Raw genomic sequence first — 20,192 nt, 5'->3', positions numbered from 1 at the left:
ACTGGCAGAAATGGAATATAATATTCATATGTATGCCCTCTACCGGTTAGGGGCTTAAACACAAAAGTTATCAAGGTACAATATTTTCTCACACCTGCACCAATTAACCTGCATGTCTGGAATCCACACAGAAAGGCTCCAGTGAAACCGGTTTGAATGCAGAACCTTCTTGTTAAACGCCCAGGCCACCAATGAATTGTATTATATTAATCTTGATCATTAATATGCAAAGAAAATAACACCATGAAATTATCATTCTTCTCGGATCTGAGCAATATATAAAAATATTCTTTTCCCTTGTTGTGCAACTGAAGATATTTAAATAACCCTCGTAATGATCTGACCAACACGCTGTTCTTTCAGTGTCCATTCATGCCAGGTGCGTGGATTACATAAGACTATCAGCCAACTAGTGGATACAAATGACTATCCAGCCAACTTTACATACAGTATGAGAGTCAAGGTGATTTGTATGTAAATTACAGGAACCCAGACGCAGCTTCCTCCTTCCTCTCAGGATACACCCCTCTGTGACACTCAGCTCACACTTTCACTTCCGTTTGCAGTCGTTTGGGATTGTCTGTGAGATATTCTGCATTCAGGCAGACGGACGACACCTTCCTCACAGCAGTGGGAAAACCAACAGAAATATTCATGACGATATGGAGCTATGGTGATGGCGTAAATATAATTATTTAGTGTATATTAGTGTGTGTCATTTATTAATTATTAGTGTCTTGTTGTTCAGGTGGCCCATGTTTTCTTCTTGTGTGACGGAGCTACATGACCCGTTTTAAATTCTGTCTCCACTGCTTTTGTCCACAGGGACCGCCAGAATCAATGGAAAATGAAATGTAATGTAATTAAGGTTTTGAATGCAGGACTTTTAGTTGTACTGGAGTATTTTCACAGTGTGGTGTTATTACTTTAACTTTCGTCAGGCAGCCTGCAGTGACGGAGCCTCATGCTGCTCTTTGGGTACTAAAATATGCATCATACATTATGTCCTGACCTGGAGACATTTCACATGTGGAATAAAATTTACATGTAACAATCTACATGTATTTAACTGATTTAATAATCTTTATTTTCCACACTCTGTTACATTTCAAATGCAAAATAGCACGTGCGCTGTGACTTTTCCCTCATGTATAAGGAGCTCCTCCATATGTGATTAACCTGTAAAATGTGTGTTGCATGCGATAAATCCGCGTGTTTTTTGGTGAGGGTACACACAAACACATGAAGTGATACATCACTGTTTCCCTCTACAGCTCGCCACCTCTGACAGCCGGGTGAGAGAAGGGCAGGCTGACTGTCGAACATACATCAAACCCTGTCTGCGTTAGCCCCTCGAGCTCTGCGGTTCTTTGACCCAGAAGAGACTCCAAACCAAACTCTGACTGGTCTGGATCTCCAGACGGTAACTCAGTGTCAGCTGTATCAGCCTGAAGGCATGATAACTCACGCTCCATTAAGGAGACAAGAGAGAGACAGCAGTAAAGGCTGATGGGAGACAAGGCCAGCGCCAGTCAAGGGTTTGAGCTGGTTAAAGATTTAGTTGGTGTAACACCTTTGGCTTCAACTCATGAATTAGTTAGTTTCATTGATCTGTTTCAGAAATGGTCTTTGTGTAAATGTGTCACGCTGTCTCTTTGCTCTTGTTTAACCTCTGACTCTTTATCGTTGACCTCTGACTACACTGCTGCTGCTTTTTTAGTTTTGTTAAACTGTTGATGCGATTCAACCGGAGATGCTGCGGCACTGGCGCCCAAATGAGGGGACAACAAACCCTTTTGTCCCCTCACTCTCTGGTGTTTCATCTGTTGATGCAAACAAGAAATAACTGATTATAAATTATTCAAAATAATTAGCTAAATTCCTGACTGAGTTTAATTACAGAAACCCATTGTTCAAACTGATCTTGGACCGCAGATTTATTGAGCTCATTTCAGCCGGCAGAGGAGGCGGTGGCAGCCGGCTGTGATCAATCCAAACATCTTCTCTTCAAACTGTCTGTGTAAATGCACAGCACAGTAATGGTGGCGCCACAAGAACGCATAAATCACCCGACAGATTCATCTGTGACGTTTTTTCTTGTTAACGGCTCCGACAATAAAACTTCAACTGGAATGCATGGAATCAATTTCACTTTAATTGCAACCGACTCTGGTGATATATTCCTATTATTATGTCTGAGTTGACCCCGTTTGATTCCCAGGTGGTAATCGTTGAAAATCTCAGGGTAATAGTAAATGGACTGCACTTACATAACGCCTTTCTCAGTCTTCCAACTACTCAAAGTGCTTTACACTACATGTCACATTCACACTTTGATGGCAGAAGCTGCTATGCAAGGTGCCAACTGCTCAGCAGAATTTGAGGCTCATCCCATTCACACACGTTTATACACCGATGACACAGCATACTGCCCCCTGCTAACCCTAACCCTGGTACTTAGTAGTAGTGAGTGTGTATATATATATATGTATATATGTATAAATGTATATATATATATAAAGGTGAGATTTAGGCTTTATTAGAAGAGTTGTCATAATATAATTTTTATAAGACAGATGACTAACACTAACTGGTTGGTTTGGCGAATGTACGTCTGTTTAACTTGCCCACCTTTGTTAAAGTGCAGCATACAGCTACTTCTCTATGGGAATCATACAGGACGCCACAGCAGTGATGAGACAGTCCCAAACTGGTAGATGTTGTTTAAAATGTTTGACATGATACCTGAGTCAATGTACAGCTACCAGGACAATACTTTTTTTAGATACCTTACATTAAGAACAGCTTTATTTGAAATTAAACGAAATAAGTCACATATTTAATGTCACAGTACATCACTGTTTAAAATCCGGAATCTGATTAAAGACAAAGTAACCGAGACATCTGACATCCACCTGTTGATACCCGGCCCTCTGTATTATCTGTTGAAAAGGTTGCTCCACCTGCTTTACTACATCTCTTTATGTATTTCTGTGTGTTTCTTCTCATCATTAGCAGCCTCCTGCAGGGTCATTGCAGATCCGGATGGGGAGGTCGGCAGTCATCGCACCCCGCCTTCTCCTCTGCTGCTCAGTTCTCCTCATAGGGAGCAAAAGAGACACAAAGTTGTGACACCAAAACTAATTGCATTTTACCTTTTCTTATCAAACTTAATGATGAAATGAAACTTGTAGCAACATGTGAATAAATGAAATGTGGTGTTTGATTTCTCTTCCATAAACTCAGGGGTAACGTCTGCCAAGGCCTCTCTTAATCAAGTTCTCTGTGATAAATGTTTGTACCTTGGTCTGACAGGAGCTTAAATTGGGCGTAACAGCACACTGTGAAGCTCCTCAGGGACATTAGGAAGGAGTCTGTAGACTCTAATGTTTTCTCACAGTGCTGACCAACGCTGACTTGAAATAACTGAAAGAAGGTAAAGCCAGCATTGAAGTTTGTGGTCCCATGAGCCTCATGGGAAATGTTGCTGGCTGTTATCTTTAGGGTCCCATATTTCCTTTTGCTTATGATGCAAATGTTCCTCTTCATCTCCCCAAACAGCCACAGACATTCACTACAAAGCTGGCTCCCATAATCCTGGAACAACAGTTTGGATTGTTGGCTTTAAATACGAATCTGGATGAATGAATCAGTCAACATGTTGGTCTTCAGATTATGAGGTTACTGAACTACGATCCAACCTAGCTCCACCTGGAGCAGCTCCAACAGTAACACTGATTATTGATTAACACTGATGAACAATCTAATAATGTCACATAGGGTCAGATATCAGTGACAGACATTGTACTGCACTATGTGTTCTTACTTTTACTACTGATACTTTCAACTACATGCAGCTGATAATACTTGTGTACTTTTACTACTGGACACAGAGTGTTCTGTATTTCTGGCCGGTGCGTCTCTAATGACTCTCTCCTACCGTCCAATGAGCTGCTGGGACTTAAGAGCCTCCTGAAACACCGTAACGCCTCGTGAGATTGAGTTTCTATGACGACGATCCCTTTACCTTTCACTTACAGAAGGAGAAAGGAAGAAATACAGTTTCCCTTCAGAGGAAACTGACACATCGAACTCAGGAAGAATTGAAAAGAGAGCGCGGATATTTTTAAAGAGATATTTTCACTCAAAATGTATGCTGGCAAAAGCAAGAATCATCGTCTTTCACTTCAATCTGGCTACACAGCACTTCTATCTTCCAGGACCATTGTTTAACGTACAATAAACCACTTCTGCCATTAAGAGGTCCCTCACATCACAACAGTAACAAAAAACTCTGTGTGATGAGGTGGTGAAGCAGTGTGGGATTATGGGAGTTGTTGTCTTCACCACCATTGGCGTCATTGCAGTCAGCTTCTCCCGGTTAGGATTCCTTCAGTGTTCATGGTTCAGGAGGTTTCTACCGGGAGCCCAATGATCCACAGAGGTCTCCTCCTCTCCAACACAAACAGACCCGCTGATTAAAACCACTAAACACACTGAATAAAGCAGTTCCACCTTAAACACACTGAATAAAGCAGTTCCACCTTAAACACACTGAATAAAGCAGTTCCACCTTAAAAGTCACTGATTTTTTGGTCTGAAAGGCCAGTAGATGTCACACTAGAGCACCAACATCGACCAAAACCAGTCATTTAACCCAGCAGATAATCATAAAAAACACACTTCAAACTGGAAGGAAACCAGCTAAAACTGGACAGAAACTAAATTAAACTTACCGAAAGCATCTCTTACAGTCTTTAAACAATCACCAACTCTGGTTTGGTGGAAATAAATCCTTAATTCACTGAGGTAGATGATAAAAACAGCAGTTTCAGTCGGAGCAGACCGGCTAAGTTTACGAGGAAGTCTACAGAAAGAGGTGAAAGGTCATTTGGGAATCTTAAGATACTCTTCTTGGACTTATCAAAGCTGGTGACAGAAACGTTGTGAAAAAGAAGAAAGAACTTTGCTTCAGGAACACATTAAAGGTCAAACATCCATCGTAGCTGACCAGATGAAAAGAGCAAAAGTAATGTACTCGTCTTAAAGCTCGCCACACAAGCCCACTCAGTGTCTATCACACCAAACTCCAGCTGTGCTATTCCCATGCAGTACACCGAGCACACAGCAACAGCCTGTGACTGACAGCCGAGATGAGAGTGCTGCTACAGGAGGAGAAGACGATGGAGAAGAAGATGGAGACTTGAACGAAGCAGAGGGGAGGTGGGAGGAGAGCTTCACAGCCCATTGAATAAAGTGAAAGAGACTGCATGTCAATTCTTTAAGTCAAGTGTCACTAATGAGAAGGTGAGTGACAGAGAAACAACAGATTTCCACTGGAGAAGCTGCAAGATGGAAATGTGTGAAGGGAAAAAAGTGACAGTGTGATAAGAATTGAAATGTCACTAAAGTTCTGATGTTAGTTTTGACAGTTGAAAAGAGAACAAAGAGAAAGTGCTCTTCGGGTATTTTGTATTCCTTCACAAGTTTCCATGCTCCTGTTCTTATTTGCACAGTGAAATCTGACTAGAGAAGCACCAAGAATAAAAAGAGAAGAAGCAATAAAAGCTGATGAAAACGACTGTGAAGATCAGGTACCTGCTAACCCACAATGTTCTGACCCCTTTCTATCAGAACCAGCATTAACTGTTTGAGCAGTTTGAGCTACAGTAGCTCGTCTGTTGGAACGGACCACACGGGTCAGCTATGATTGGTGTAACTCAGAGAAAAAAACAATGATTGGTCAAACTTAAGGTAAAGTTTCGCTAATTGGAAAAAATGACCAAAAAAACTTTTGCAACTTTTGCACTGACTGTGAAACACACCTTGCCTGGTTGAGTCTAACTGAGAGATCTTTGAGGCATGTTGTTCCCCTTCAGCTTCTCCCTTCATTTCCTGTCATCTCCACTGTCAATAAGGCTCCAGCTGTATAAGTTACACAGAGTTAGTCTTATGTACAAAATTCCCTTTTAGTGTTACGGTTCTTCCACTGCAGCTCTGCACCAAACACTGTCGGAGAAAACAGAGAGGGAATTTTGTATTTAAAGACTGTAACTAGATACCCATTTGCCTTGTCTAACATTAACAGCTGGAGCTTCACATTCATTTCAGATGAACCTTGAAGACTTTTGTTTTACACAGAATCAGGACTGTGGATCTTTTCACTTCCATTGGAACTGCATGAGAAGGAGATCTCATGCTGCCTTTTCCACCAACATCTGTAACGGTTTGCACACCTCATTTTCAAACTTTACAGGCATTTTGACCAAAAATAAATTAGTTCGTAAGCCAGAAAGTTGGTTCACATCTGGAACTAAAAAATAGCAGGTTTTCCGAAGTCCTTAAACCAAAAATACTTTCTGTATTCCCTGCTTTGGTCAGCGGGACATAAATTATGTTTTCTAGACATATCCATGAGGGTACTTTGCAACCTCACATAGGGGTCAGTGTGAGGTGCAATGAGGTCTAAATTACCCACGTTTATATAATTTGTCTGTAAGAATACAAAACCCAAAAAATGCTGTCTCAAAGTCACCATTTTCTTTGTAAATATGCATGCTCCTTCGATCTGATTTTCATGGAAGTTGGCAAATAAGTTTACGATGGATCACCGCCTCCAACTGGAATGGAGTGTGGATCAGGAAAAACACACAAGGGGAAGGCCAGACCAACACTGACCCTCAATTATAGCATGTATGTGTGAGACCGGTGTGACCCTGCAGCTGTCTGCGGACACAGAACGTGGAACGTATGTATGATCTTTGAGTCTGCAGGACTAAAAGATTTCAGGTTATTTTTGAGTTCCCCTGGACCTGTTTGAGGTGCTCACTATTAGTGAAGCGAAGAGCACTTAAAGCCACTGGGATCCACTTAGGATCAGCATTAACTGACAAGGTGTAATTAGCCTGTCTTACTGTGCAGCTAAAGACAAAAGAAGCCTCGGATCTAACTCATTGTGACTGCTACAGGATTCTATATAAATCAAGACTGGAATTAATGAATAGTCCATTTTTTACTGTAATGTTGACAAATCCAGATAATATAAATAAGTTTTGCATTTCAAGAAGAAGGTTTGAAAACCTTTGGATATGATCTTTAAAAGTATCCATTTAAAGTGAAAAATACAAGAGAGAGGCAGTGAAAGGATCTGTGTGTGTGTGTGTGTGTGTGTGTGTGTGTGTGTGTGTGTGTGTGTGTGTGTGTGTGTGTGTGTGTGTGTGTGTGTGTGTAGGTGACATATACAGCTGTGTGTGGTTGTGAATAAAAGGTGTTGACACAGAACAATGAGCTGCTGCTGTTCAGTCAGTGTGTAAAGGTCACAGAGATCAGTGCTGTGTGGGTATCTGTCCACATTATTGTTCCCAAATGACTCCAGCAGATCGTTCAGTCATCTCACTGATCTGAAGTCAGTCTGTGAGTAATCTTTCCCAAGACAGTCAGTCACTGCTTCTACATGCTAGTCCTTATTACAACTGTTTTTACCATGCTAGAGTGGGGTCTGTCCACCACTTTGGTCCAAACTAAAATATCTCAGATATTAGATGGATGATTCCTTCACTTAATTTGAATGTCTCCAATACTTTGGGTTCTGATCATAGACTTTATAATTAACAACAATAGCCACAATGATAGGGACTAATAATAATAATAATAATATTAGAAAACCTGTGAGACAAGAGAGCACAATAACTGCGAGGAAGAAGTGAAGTTAGTAACATGCAGTGGAAGAGAGGAGCTCAGTGCATCGTGGGAAGTACCCCAGAAGTCTAGGCCTATAGTCAAACTATCAATTCCGTCTTTTCATTTCCTATCAAATTCTTTGATTATCCGTCCTTATATATATGTCTTGTCAACTATTCTGCAAAAAGGATTTATAGATGCATTATTTGTTGTAAAGTTAGTGTAGTTCAGTAGATTCTCATCAGTCCACACAACAGAGTCCTTCAGTAATTCAGTGTTTGGCTCTCTCTAGTGGTCATTACAGAAACCATCAACAACAGTTAATCACATATTCTTCCTCATACTTAATTGAAACATCAGTTCTAATGGTGATGTGTGTTTCTGCTTTGAGCCTTGAAAGTTCAACAGACTGTAAAAGCTGCTGATGATCCAGTAAGGACACAAACTGGTTTCATGAACCAGAGATTTTATTAATTCACAGAAAACTGCATCAATCAGGATGTGATTTAGCATGAAATAACATAATATATTGCAATCACCTAAATTAGGGCTTGTTAAAAACTAAACTACAATATTTAACTGATTAAAATGTGTCTACGTTGCATGTGTTATCTGAAATATTTGAATTAGTCATCATAACAATAAAGAAGAAACCAGAGTCCCAATCAAATCAGGCAGACAGTGAACAATTGGTCCTCAGAGTTGATGTTAGAAGCAGTAAAAATGGGCAGCGTGAGGATCTGAGCGACTTTGACAACAGCCACATTGTGATGGCCGACTGGGTCAGAGCATCTCCAAACCTGCAGTTCTTGTGGGGGGTTCCTGGTCTGCAAAGATCAGTACCTATCAAAAGTGGCCCGTGTGGTCCGATCCAACAGACGAGCTACTGTAGCTCAAACTGCTGAAACAGTTCATGCTGGTTCTGATAGAAAGGGGTCAGAACACACAGTGCAGAGCAGTTTTCTGATCACCAGGGTGTCCAGGTGCTCATGATGTTATGGCTGATTGGTTTATAAATATATGTCAATGATATGTTTACTAAACATCAAAATATCAATACAAATGAGCCTTGTAATGACTAAAAATCAATTTAGAAAAACCTTACATTAAACTCACTCGAAAAACTAAAGAAAAATGAAAAAATATTTTTTATAACACATGCTGACTTTGTGTTTAGTTTGGGATATAGGAGAGGGAGAGGGCTGTAGTACTCTACATTAAACTGGTGTTTAATGTCCTCATTCCATTTAGAACTAGTTGTGTCCCAGTTGTGTACATGGTGAAGAAACCAGGAGCATTCTCTAGGATTCCACTTGGGATACCAGGGTTGTAGTTTACACGACAGTTAAGAAACAAGCTGACTGAATGGATGGATTGATGAGATGATGGAGCTGAGAGGAAAAAAGAGGCTTAACGGTGAACATCGCTGATATAAGAATCCAGAGAGTATAGACAGTGAAGTAACTAAAAAAAACTACAAGAACAAACAGTCATTACACACCACCATTAAATTTAAATATTTCAATTTTCTTATGTAGCTGAATGAAATCATCAACATCACACTAGATATTGAATGAAAAACACTTTATGGTGTTTAAACATTTATACAGTACAGACATTTTCTAAACAACTGTCTGCTCACAATCATGTTGCTCTTCTATTTCTTTGCTTCTTTATCTTCTTTATCAGCTGTTGGTTTACCGACCATGTACCTCAGTGCTGCTCTGGTTCCTTCATCCACTCGTCTTTTCATCTCTTCCAGTTTCTGGACCTTCTCTGTGTCTCCTTTCTCCTTCATCTTCTCAATCAGGAAGTCCAAGTGGACAAGAGTGGACAGTGAATCAGCATTCAGGGCGATCTGCTCCAGTCTGACAACATACTGGAAGGACTCTTCCAACCACTGATCTTTATCTTTCTGAAGTTCTTCTGTTTTCTTCTTTAGATTTTCCAAAAGGCTCAACGTGCTCTCACTTTCTGTCTTGTTCTTTTCATACTTCTCTTTCACTTCTTCTAAGGTCTTCTGAACTTTTCTTGTCTTGTTCACATAGATCCACTTTTCTTTCACATGAGCTGATACAGGACACTTCCTGGTACATGAAGTACAGCGGCCATCTTTCATGACCACACAGTGTTCTGGACTCCAGCCCATTGTACATCCAGGATGGTGACAGTTCTCTTCACAGACTGTACAGCAGGTAGCTGCTTCATAAAACACCAACCCCCACATCCCACCATCAATAGGTTGTTTATCTTTGTAGACCTCATCAACTTCTACAGTGAACTTCTCATTGTTCTTCATCTCTTGTTCATATTTCTTCAGAGCTTCCTCAGTCTGTTGGATTTCTTTCTGTTTTAGTTCAATAAACTCAACTCTCTCTTTCAGGTTTTGGATGCAGGCTGTCAGTCTGATTCGTGAATTCAGAACGTCCACAGTTGTCTTCAGCTTTTGAGGTTTAGTTTTTTCCAGAAAGTCTGTGAACTGTCTCAGTCCTTTTGTTGATATTTTATCTGCATGTTTAAGGTATTCTGTGTCCTCTGTCCTGTCTTCATCCTGACAGTTATCAAACAGGAAGTAAACAGGCTGATTCTTTTCATCTGTGGCACACTTAATGTTTGCATCCTCGAGGGTTTTCAGAACATTTTTAGGAGTTCTTCCATTTGAGTGAGTGATGAGGGGAACAATGTTCTTCTCCACATCTTTTCCAAACAGAGACATCACTGAATCCAAGATGTACCTCAGACGATCGCACAGTCGATTCTCAGTAGCTTTCAGCACCAGACCCACTGCATTGATCTCATGGACTCCGTCCACTGAGAGGAACAAGTCGAATAATCTCTGACTGATGATGAAATCTCGTTCAATCCCTCTGGTATCTCCGTATCCAGGAGTATCGATGATGGTCAGAGAGTAGGGCAGAGTTTTATCTTCAAAACCAAAGATCTCATAAACGATCACATCTGATGTCTGACTCTCTGACTGACTTCCGTGCTCCTCCTCTACGATCTGAAACCAGACATCGTCCTCCCACTCCACTCCCATGGTGTAGTTGACCAGAGCGTTGATCAGAGTAGATTTTCCTGTTCCTGATTCACCAACAAGTAAAATGGTTCTGTTTGTCTTGTTCACATCTTTTTCACCAAGAGTCATTCTTCTTATAGTTCCAAACTTCATTTTCTTAGGTGTCAGCTGGTAGACAGCGGGAGATCCTGATTGGATCAGAACACTTTTAGAGATGATGTCATTATATTTGGACGACCTGTTCCTGTAGAAAAGTAGAGAAATGAACTGAAACACTATTGAATATAAAGCAGTAAACACTGAAACACTCTGCGTTGTAGTGATGTATTACTCACATTGCCATGGTAACAGCTTCACAGGAGATTGAGGATATATGAGTTTATTAGTTCTCTGGATGAAAGAAAAAAAAGTCAGTAAAATACTAATTACTAAATAAAATACTAAATTCAAACGTGAATTACAGACATTTAAAAATAGGAAGTTTTTATATCTGGAAACCTCTCTATCCTCCATCTTTGGAAACTTTGGAGTCTCCACTAGAAACTTAAGGTTTTTTAGGTTGAACAATGCTTAACCTAAAAACATGTTAAACATTTCACTGCAGGCACAGTTTGTGCATCTGTTTTTCCAGCTTTATTGCAGAATAAATCAATGCCGGGAGGAGTGACAGGAGCAAGGTGTTAAGCTACCCCTGAAAAAGGCTAAGCCCTAGGATATATCGATACTCACACGCTACTCATTTGGCATCGATTTCCTTAAACAAATATCGATATCAACTAACAAATAAGAATTGGGGATGCATGCATCACTTTCAACTGTTTTGGATAGCTTACTTCATTTACTATGTGCCGAGTCACTCCCGTACCTAGCGGCGTATTGAGCTGGTGACAAGGAACTATATGAGTGTCAAACGTGCAACTCAGCCGGCCAGGTCTTTAGCTGTCACTATCATAAAGGCAATAAAAAGCCCCAAAAAATAAATGTAACAAATTTCTACTAACTCTGTTATTACTGTTCTGTTATCTGTTATGTGCTTTACAAAGTTAATGTTAAACATCTCTCTTGTTTCTGCTCTTTGTTACTTGAGTGAAAGGGTACAGTGTTACATGTTTACTTCAACATAGTTTGTTTTTTTTAGAGAAATAAGTGAGGAAAGTGCAAATGTGCATGTTTTTGTTCATATTTAATTTATTTAATTCATATTTATTTTACTTTTTGTTTTTATTATGTATTGCACATAATACATTTGGGATAAATGGCCATTATTTGTCATGTGATTTGCCTTAAGTGTAATAATATTTTGACTGAAAAAAAATTGCCAATAAGAAATGATCAGTATCGGTATCGATGAAATTGCAAGAAAAAGTATTGGTATTGTATCGAATCCTAAAAGTGTGGTATCGCCCATCCCTACTGAGCCCCTCCTAAGCCCGCCCCAGCCCGGCTCTTTCGGCTCCCAAGTGGCTCCTCAGATTTTTTGTTGCTTAAATTAATTTATTACCAAATTATGTGTAAAATTAATTACTAATGTAAATACATGCATTATATCAAATGTTTATTATTTATATGGATTTATTAATATACTCAACATGGAACAGAGAGCTACAAAAATAAATTATAAAATACAAAAACAAAGACCCATCTCAATTAGACAAAAAGCTGCTCGATATGAAATGTTTTACTTTGCACAGTCTACACTCTGCCTTTGAACTGTCTATCACATTAAAATGTGTCCAAACTTTACCACATTTTAGGGAAGCGTATTGCATTCACTTGAAAATTTATTTTTTGATTTGTTTTATAATTATTTGTGTTTTTTCGGAGTAATTTTTTTTTCTGTTTTTCGGATAAAAGTTTTTTCTGAGTTTAGAGAGCATTTGAAACAATAGACGCATTCATTCTTTACTGAGAGCTTGATTGAATGGAAACAAACATGACCGGCTTGTTTAGTTCAATCAAGTTTTACTTTGATCTGGGTTTAAGACACTGGGAGATAGTCCTGTCTTTAAGTCATATAGATGGTATTATCATTAGGTTGTCGACTCTTGTGTTTTGGGTCATGTATGTGCGGGCAGGAGTCACCATATGTCCATGGGAGTCACTGCAGGTCGGAGATTCTCGCGGGAGTTTGAAGTATCTCGATAATTCCGAAAAAAAGTTACTAATTTTCCTCACCTTTCCAGTGTGTAGTCTCTGTCTATGTAGCGCCAAGTTCTCTCGCTCTCTCACGTCTCCCTCCCTCCTGTTCACGTGCTCACTGTGCCATGTGTACGGTGGCCCAGAGGTGTCAGGCCAAATACAAAGGCCACAACGGAAGTGAAACTACAGCGGAAGTGAACAGTAACGGATGTTGACAATGAGGCGGATTGTTGCTGGCGGACTATTTCATAGAAGAAGACAGCTCTTGCCCCTGTGATATGTAAGTGAAACGTTGTTCTCTAGCTAACTATGATGCTAACATCCGCTACCGTTCACTCAGTGATGCCAACTTGGCGACTTTCTCGCTAAATCTGGCGACTTTCCAAATCCTCCTGGAGACTTTTTCTGGCGTTATTGGAGACTCTGCCGTGAAAGCAAGTATCACTCTGCAGTTACTGGGTTCAACGAGCAGCGGGTGCTGCTGTGAACCCCCCGTCCGTGCAGCAGCCTGCAGTCGGAGCAGAGAGGAGACACACACCACTCCGCGTCCAGGCTGCGAATGAATCGCGCATGCGCATGGCCGCTGCCGTTCCCGCCCTGGCTTACAGAGTGGGGTGTAAATGTAAATGTTTCTTCACTCACTCTCACCAAAAATACATTAAAGAATTTAAATTTATTAAATATTATTATTATTATTATTATTATTTTACTCACTTTTTTTTTAACCCTTTGTTTTTGGCCTGACACCTCTGGGCCACCGTACATGTGTGTCTGTAACCCCTCCTGCTCAGTGTAGATACACAGACGCCGCCACACATCTTGACCAATCACGCGGCTTTAACAGAAAGAAATGGGAAAGAAATCCGGATCCGACTCCCGTCGTTCACTTCGTTTGTGACCGACTCATCAATAAGCTAATACTGTTGTTGCTGTGCACCTGTCTGTCTGTCTGTCTGTCTGTCTCTCGCTCTCTCTGCCTCTCTCTCTCACTCTCTCTCTCTCTCTCTCTCTCTCTCAATCTCCCCAACTGGTCGAGACAGACGACCACCCACCTAGAGCCGGAGGATCTGTCCTAGGTTTCTGCCTTTTAACAGGCAGTTTTTCCTTGCCCTTGTCTCCAAGGTCTTGCTCATGGTGGTACTGTTGGGTCTCTGTAATTAATGTTATAAAGAGTTCGGTCTAGACCTGCTCTATTTGAAAAGTGTCCTGAGATAACTTCTGTTATGAATTGGCGCTATACAAATAAAACTGAATTGAATTGAATTGAATTAAGCGGTACGCTATGCTGACGAGAGGTAAGACAATCTGAGCGCTCTGGTTCAAAGTGACTAAAAACATGTTAAAAACGCTAAAGAGAAGTTCTAACTCTACTTTATAACTGTCACTAGCTTTGTTCTTTGTTACGGTGATTTTTGTTTAAATGTGTACAAACAGTTTTATTGTGTACAGCACTTTTTGTGTGAGATGCTAGCTCACCTGCTTCAGGCAAGCTTAATGAAGAGCACACAGGTAGTTTCTCCCTCTCATTTAAAGTGTGTGTGGGAACCAAAAGTTGTTGTACTGATTTTATGTGTGTTGTACACAGAATAAACCTCCAGTCCAACTGGCAAAGCAGCAGATGTCTGTCGTCCATTTCTACCCAAGGCCGAACACAACGCAGAGTCAAATAAAGGAGTGTCAGGTCAAACCAGTTACATTAGCATTGCTGTGTAGCCCTGTAAGAAGTGTATCTATGTAACAACAACAAGGTTTTCACTGTTACGATGTTACCAAGGTCACTAACCCCAAATTCTGCTTCTTACAGGCTCCGTTTTAAAATTTGGGCAGGAGCTGAACAAAACATTGTATAACTCAACATGTACTTGTTGAGTCTTCTTATTGAGATAATAAGAAACCAACAAGATAACGTTTTGCCATTTTATATCTATGATATTAATTTTCATGCCAACCAGAAGCCTCTGTTATAAGTATTAATTCCCTTCAGTTCAAACTGAAGCTATGCATTCCACATAAATCTATTAAACCATTAAAACACTTAAGTACATTTAAGGACACCTTTAAAAGGCCTGTTGATCTCAGAAGCAGGGCAGTAATCATAACATAAAGGAGGAGAGACTGCAGAGAAACATAGAACCTGTCAGACTACAGCTGTGTTTTTTTCCCAGTCACACCAGAAAGTGGTAACGTGTATCCACAGTCCCAGAAGCTTGGTGATGTAGTAGTGATTATGGATTTAATTTGTGAACAAGTGAATCAACTATTTATGACAATTTCATTAGAATGAACTGAAATCCCTGCAAAACTTTAAGTTCTGGTCAGAATGATATCAATGTCTACAAAACATCTTATTTAAGAACTATTTGTTTATGTCTATATGAATCTATGTTGTGTAAATTGTTGTTGATTTTAATAATTTAATATTCTTTTCAATTTATGTACAGATCAGTGTTATTTGTAAAGATTACTTCTATTATGTGCTATTTCTTTAACTTGCATTATTGTTTTCTGTACAATAATACACCACACTGAACTTTTCCTGTTCCATATTTGAGTCCAATTCCTTGTTTCCTTACAGTTACCAGCCCTGACACTATAATAGTTTAAATGATTTTTTTCTAATTTGTCTTTCTGGGAGCTGTAAATACTCATACCAAATAGCATGTTCAGTTATTATGTCAATTACATTTTTCCTTTTTTCTTATATATATCTGGTATTAACTCCTGAGCTTGACATTTTAAAGTAATTCATTGCTCCTTTTTCAAAGTGTTCTTACCTGTTGTTGGCTTCACAAGTTCTTTGATGCTGAGGAGGCAGAAAGAGCAGAGAGCAGTTTTATACCAGAGAGGGTGGAGACTTTGTTTTTCTCCTCCCTCCCTTCACTTCACTTCTTGTACTGGTTTGAAGTCACACTGTTTCTCTGAAATCACGTGACAACAAAATCCCCAAAAGCACCGTTCAACAACGAGACAGTTCAAAATGCTTTTCAACAGAAATATATAAAAGAAAGGAATGTATTTTGACCTTCAGTGCTTTATAAACCAATCAAAATCAATCCTTTGACACAGAGAAAGCTAGTGTAAAGATCTTAGAGCTGGACTGATGTGTTCTCTTCTGGTTACAAGAGGACTCTGAATAAGCTGCAGCTGTCTGATCTGAGACCTGTAAAGACACTATACAGTCATCAAGCCTACAGAAGAATGTTTAATTTTAATTCTTCAGGTGACAGTTGGCTGATGTTATTGTCTTAATGTGCATAAATCTAACAATACCAAGACTGAAACTTTTCCACTGTCTGTGTTAAAGTGAAGAAATAACTTGTGTGTTAAGTGTTTCAGTAACAAAGAGACATTTATTGAAGAAAGTCCAACAGACTCTAATAACTGATGCTGATCCAGTGAAGACACTCTGAGCAAACTGGTTTCATGAAGCAGAGATTTTATTCATCTTTCATCTGAAATATTTTACTAGTCATCACAAGTATGAAGATACATGAAGAAACCAGAGTCCCAACAAACCAAAACTACATTAGATTTCATTAGTTAGATTTACCTCCAACACAGCAGAGTATTTCTAGAGTTCTGTAACATCTTCTGTGTGAACTGATTAACATAAGACACAAACATAATGTCTAACTGCTTTCTATGTGTATGTAAGGTAGTAGCCTAAATACTCCACAGGGTGACACTGTTGGGCCCTCTATTGCTCTGTAAATACAGCTAATGTTGATGTTTGTCCCTTACGCAACACCGTAGTTGGGTTATTCATGCCGTGCGGGACGCCATCTTGGTTAAATAATTTCATTCACTGTCCTGTAAGGTAAGCAGTGTTAATGGCGGCCTGCATCCTTTTAAAATATCTTAACTAAAATCACCCATCTAGTCATTATGTTCATCTGATGTGTTCATTTACATGTTAGTTTACATTTCGGTGTGGGTTTGAAAAGCGAACACTTGTATTTTGTATGAAAACTTGCTTACTGGCTGTAATGTTGGCCAATGAGGTGAAAACTGTCAATGTGTGCCAATAAAGTGTCTCCAGGTCTCAGCCACAATCCAGAACTCCTGTCTCCAGCGCTTCTCTTCTCTCCCCACGCAAAACACCCTATCACAACCATAAACACAACGCAGAGTCTCTGGGTGTGTAGGGAGGCTTCAGCACGTCCAGTGGTACATCAGTGATGTTTTTACTGAGACTAGTAAAATCTGAATAAATCTTGTATTGACTGAAAACCACATTAGAAAAATCTTAAAAACCTTAAACTTACATACTAAAATTAAAGAAAGACTGAAGATTGTAATTTACACAATCTGACTTTGTGTTTAGTTTTTGATATAGGAGAGGGGGGGGAGTTGTTGTACTCAACACAAAACACTAGGGGGCGTTGCCAGCTAGAGCTGTTAGTTGTGTCCCTCAACCAGGTTTTTCTTACAGCAGCCACCTAGAATTGCTGCTGGTCCATGACAGGCCCTTACTTATCTGAATGGAATATATGGTAGTTATTACATCAACATCACACTTACAGAAACAGAATGAAAAACATTATTGTATCAATAGTGTAGAACATATTTTCTGTTCACCTATCACATGGTTTCTTCTTTAGGTGCTTTACCAGCTAATTTAAGTCTCACAAACTTGTAACACTGTGCTGCTCTGGTTACTTCATCCACTCGTCTTTTCATCTCTTCCAGTTTCTGGACCTTCTCTGTGTCTCCTTTCTCCTTCATCTTCTCAATCAGGAAGTCCAAGTGGACAAGAGTGGACAGTGAATCAGCATTCAGGGCGATCTGCTCCAGTTTGACAACATGCTGGAAGGACTCTTCCAACCACTGATCTTTATCTTTCTGAAGTTCTTCTGTTTCCTTCTTTAGATTTTCCAAAAGGCTCAACCTGCTCTCTCTTTCTGCCTTGTTCTTTTCATACTTCTCTTTCACTTCTTTCAAGGTCTTCTGAACTTTTCTTGTCTTGTTCACATAGATCCACTCTTCTTTCACATGAGCTGATACAGGACACTTCCTGGTACATGAAGTGCAGCGGCCATCTTTCATGACCTCACAGTGTCCTGGTTTCCAGGCCATTGTACATCCAGGATAGTGACAGTTCTCTTCACAGACTGTACAGCAGGTAGCTCCTTTATAAAACACCTTCCACCACATCCCACCATCAATAGATTGTTTATCTTTGTAGACCTCATTAACTTCTTCAGTGAACTTCTCATTGTTCTTCATCTCTTGTTCATATTTCTTCAGAGCTTCCTCAGTCTGTTGGATTTCTTTCTGTTTTAGTTCAATAAACTCAACTCTCTCTTTCAGGTTTTGGATGCAGGCTGTCAGTCTGATTCGTGAATTCAGAACATCCACAGTTATCTTCAGCTTTTGAGGTTTAGTTTTTTCCAGAAAGTCTGTGAACTGTCTCATTTTATCTGCACATTTAAGGTATTCTGTGTCCTCTGTCCTGTCTTCATCCTGACAGTTATCAAACAGGAAGTAAACAGGCTGATTCTTTTCATCTGTGGCACACTTAATGTTTGCATCCTCGAGGGTTTTCAGAACATTTTTAGGTTTTCTTCCATTTGAGTGAGTGATGAGGGCAACAATGTTCTTCTCCACATCTTTTCCAAACAGAGACACCACTGAATTAAAGATGTATGACAGTCGGTCATTAAGTCGAGATTCTGTAGCTTTCAGCACCAGACCCACTACATTGATCTCATGGACTCCGTCCTCTGAGCGGAACAAGTCAAATAATCTCTGACTGATGATGTCATCTTGTTCAATCCCTCTGGTATCTCCGTATCCAGGAGTATTGATGATGGTCAGAGAGTAGGGCAGAGTTTTATCTTCAAAACCAAAGATCTCATAAACGATCACATCTGATGTCTGACTCTCTGACTGACTTCTCTGCTCGTCCTCTACGATCTGAAACCAGACATCGTCCTCCCACTTCACTCCCATGGTGTAGTTGACCAGAGTGTTGATCAGAGTAGATTTTCCTGTTCCTGTTTCACCAACAAGTAAAATGGTTCTGTTTGTCTTGTTCACATCTTTTTCACCAAGAGTCATTCTTGTTAGAGTTCCAATCTTCTCTTTCTTTGGTTTCAGCTGGTAGACAGCGGGAGATCCTGATTGGATCAGAACACTTTTAGAGATGATGTCATTATATTTGGACGAGCTGTTCCTGTAGAAAAGTAAAACGTGACACTAATGAACATTGAATGAAATAATAAAAAAACACTTGCTGGGGTCTTAAAACTTTTTTGGGTTTTAATAAGGTAGTAATGTAGTAATGCAATAAACCATAAAACACATCATCCTGAATCTCAGCTTTCATTATCAGCAGTGACCTCACCTACACCTTCTACTTGTGTCCTGAGCAAAAAGACATATTTAAATTGTTTATATGATCACATGAATCTGACTGACCCTAATTATCTCATCAATTAGTAAAATTTGATTCAACAGCATTTGCCCTTTAGTGTGTTTTAAGAATAAAACACTGAAACACTCACGTTGTCATGGTAACAGCTTCACAGGAACTTGAGGATGTAGCAGTTTATTGGTTCTCTGGATGAAAGAAACATCAGTCAGTCAAACAACAGAACAACACTGGATCTACTGCAAGGTCCAGCAGCGTTTGATATGATAAACAGTTCACATAAATCTATCAGGATGTTGTGTGCGTTCCCTGTGGTTTGTCCTTTGTTTTCTGCGGTGAGTATGATGGCGGGTCGATTGCATTGTGAAGTCTCTGCAGAGATCTCGGCGTTGGGGAGAGTGTCGCTTTGAACAACAGTTGTGTCCGGCTGCTCTGGTTCTGGGGGGTCTGCAGAAGGGGGGAGGAATTGCTTCTGCGGCTCCGGCTCCGGCTCCGGCGCTGCGCTGCCTTCCAGGGGAGCGCGGGTCCGAGGCGCAGCAGCCGGTGTGTCGGTTTAACTGGTGGTTGAATTAACTGGTGATATTCCCGAGCATTGATGCAGATCTGTACACTAGAAATACTGACTGAATTGACTTCTTTTCATAATTTTAACCAACCAGAATGAAATCCTTAACATTGTAAACACTCCAGTTCTGATGTCTAATAAGATTAACGGAGTTACCTGGAGTTTGAATCAATTTTATTTGCGGCGGCGATCTCCTGAAGAGAATGACACAGTAGGTGACTGTGTCGATGCCTGTTCCAAACACTGCAAATGTCAATAAATAATTAAAAAAATGTTCTTTCTGTCGTTTTACGAATCCTTATTAATCTGATGTCAGGTCTATTTGAGAAGAGTTTATACTGTCACACAGTGTGTAAGGAAACATACAGTCTGCAGTATATGTTTAACGCAGTGTGGAGTCAGCTGTGGCGAAGCGT

General features: G+C 40.0%; 1 protein-coding gene across 4 annotated transcripts in view; it reads right to left on the bottom strand.

Annotated features, from left to right (window-relative positions):
- Nucleotides 1-19,981, bottom strand: part of LOC127376699 (uncharacterized) — a 48,997-nt gene extending 29,016 nt beyond the window's left edge. Inside the window, exons 1-3 of one of the 4 annotated variants that reach the window (XM_051423862.1) lie at nucleotides 19,345-19,981; nucleotides 18,272-19,013; nucleotides 9,922-10,201 (exon numbers count right to left, since the gene is read on the bottom strand). In XM_051423862.1, the coding sequence (XP_051279822.1) occupies nucleotides 9,922-10,201; nucleotides 18,272-19,013; nucleotides 19,345-19,352 (1,030 nt within the window). In that variant the 5' untranslated portion in view covers nucleotides 19,353-19,981. Of the gene's footprint in view, nucleotides 1-9,322; nucleotides 10,944-11,034; nucleotides 11,090-15,612; nucleotides 15,650-18,271; nucleotides 19,014-19,344 lie in introns of those variants that run through there. The other 3 variants (XM_051423829.1, XM_051423840.1, XM_051423851.1) reach the window with 3 other exon arrangements.
- Nucleotides 19,982-20,192: the final 211 nt, after the last annotated feature.

The sequence above is a fragment of the Dicentrarchus labrax genome, unplaced genomic scaffold, assembly GCF_905237075.1.
Source record: "Dicentrarchus labrax unplaced genomic scaffold, dlabrax2021, whole genome shotgun sequence".
Lineage (NCBI taxonomy): Eukaryota > Metazoa > Chordata > Actinopteri > Moronidae > Dicentrarchus > Dicentrarchus labrax.
The sequence above is the reverse complement of the archived record's forward strand: the minus strand, read 5'-3'. Positions and strand labels throughout refer to the sequence as shown.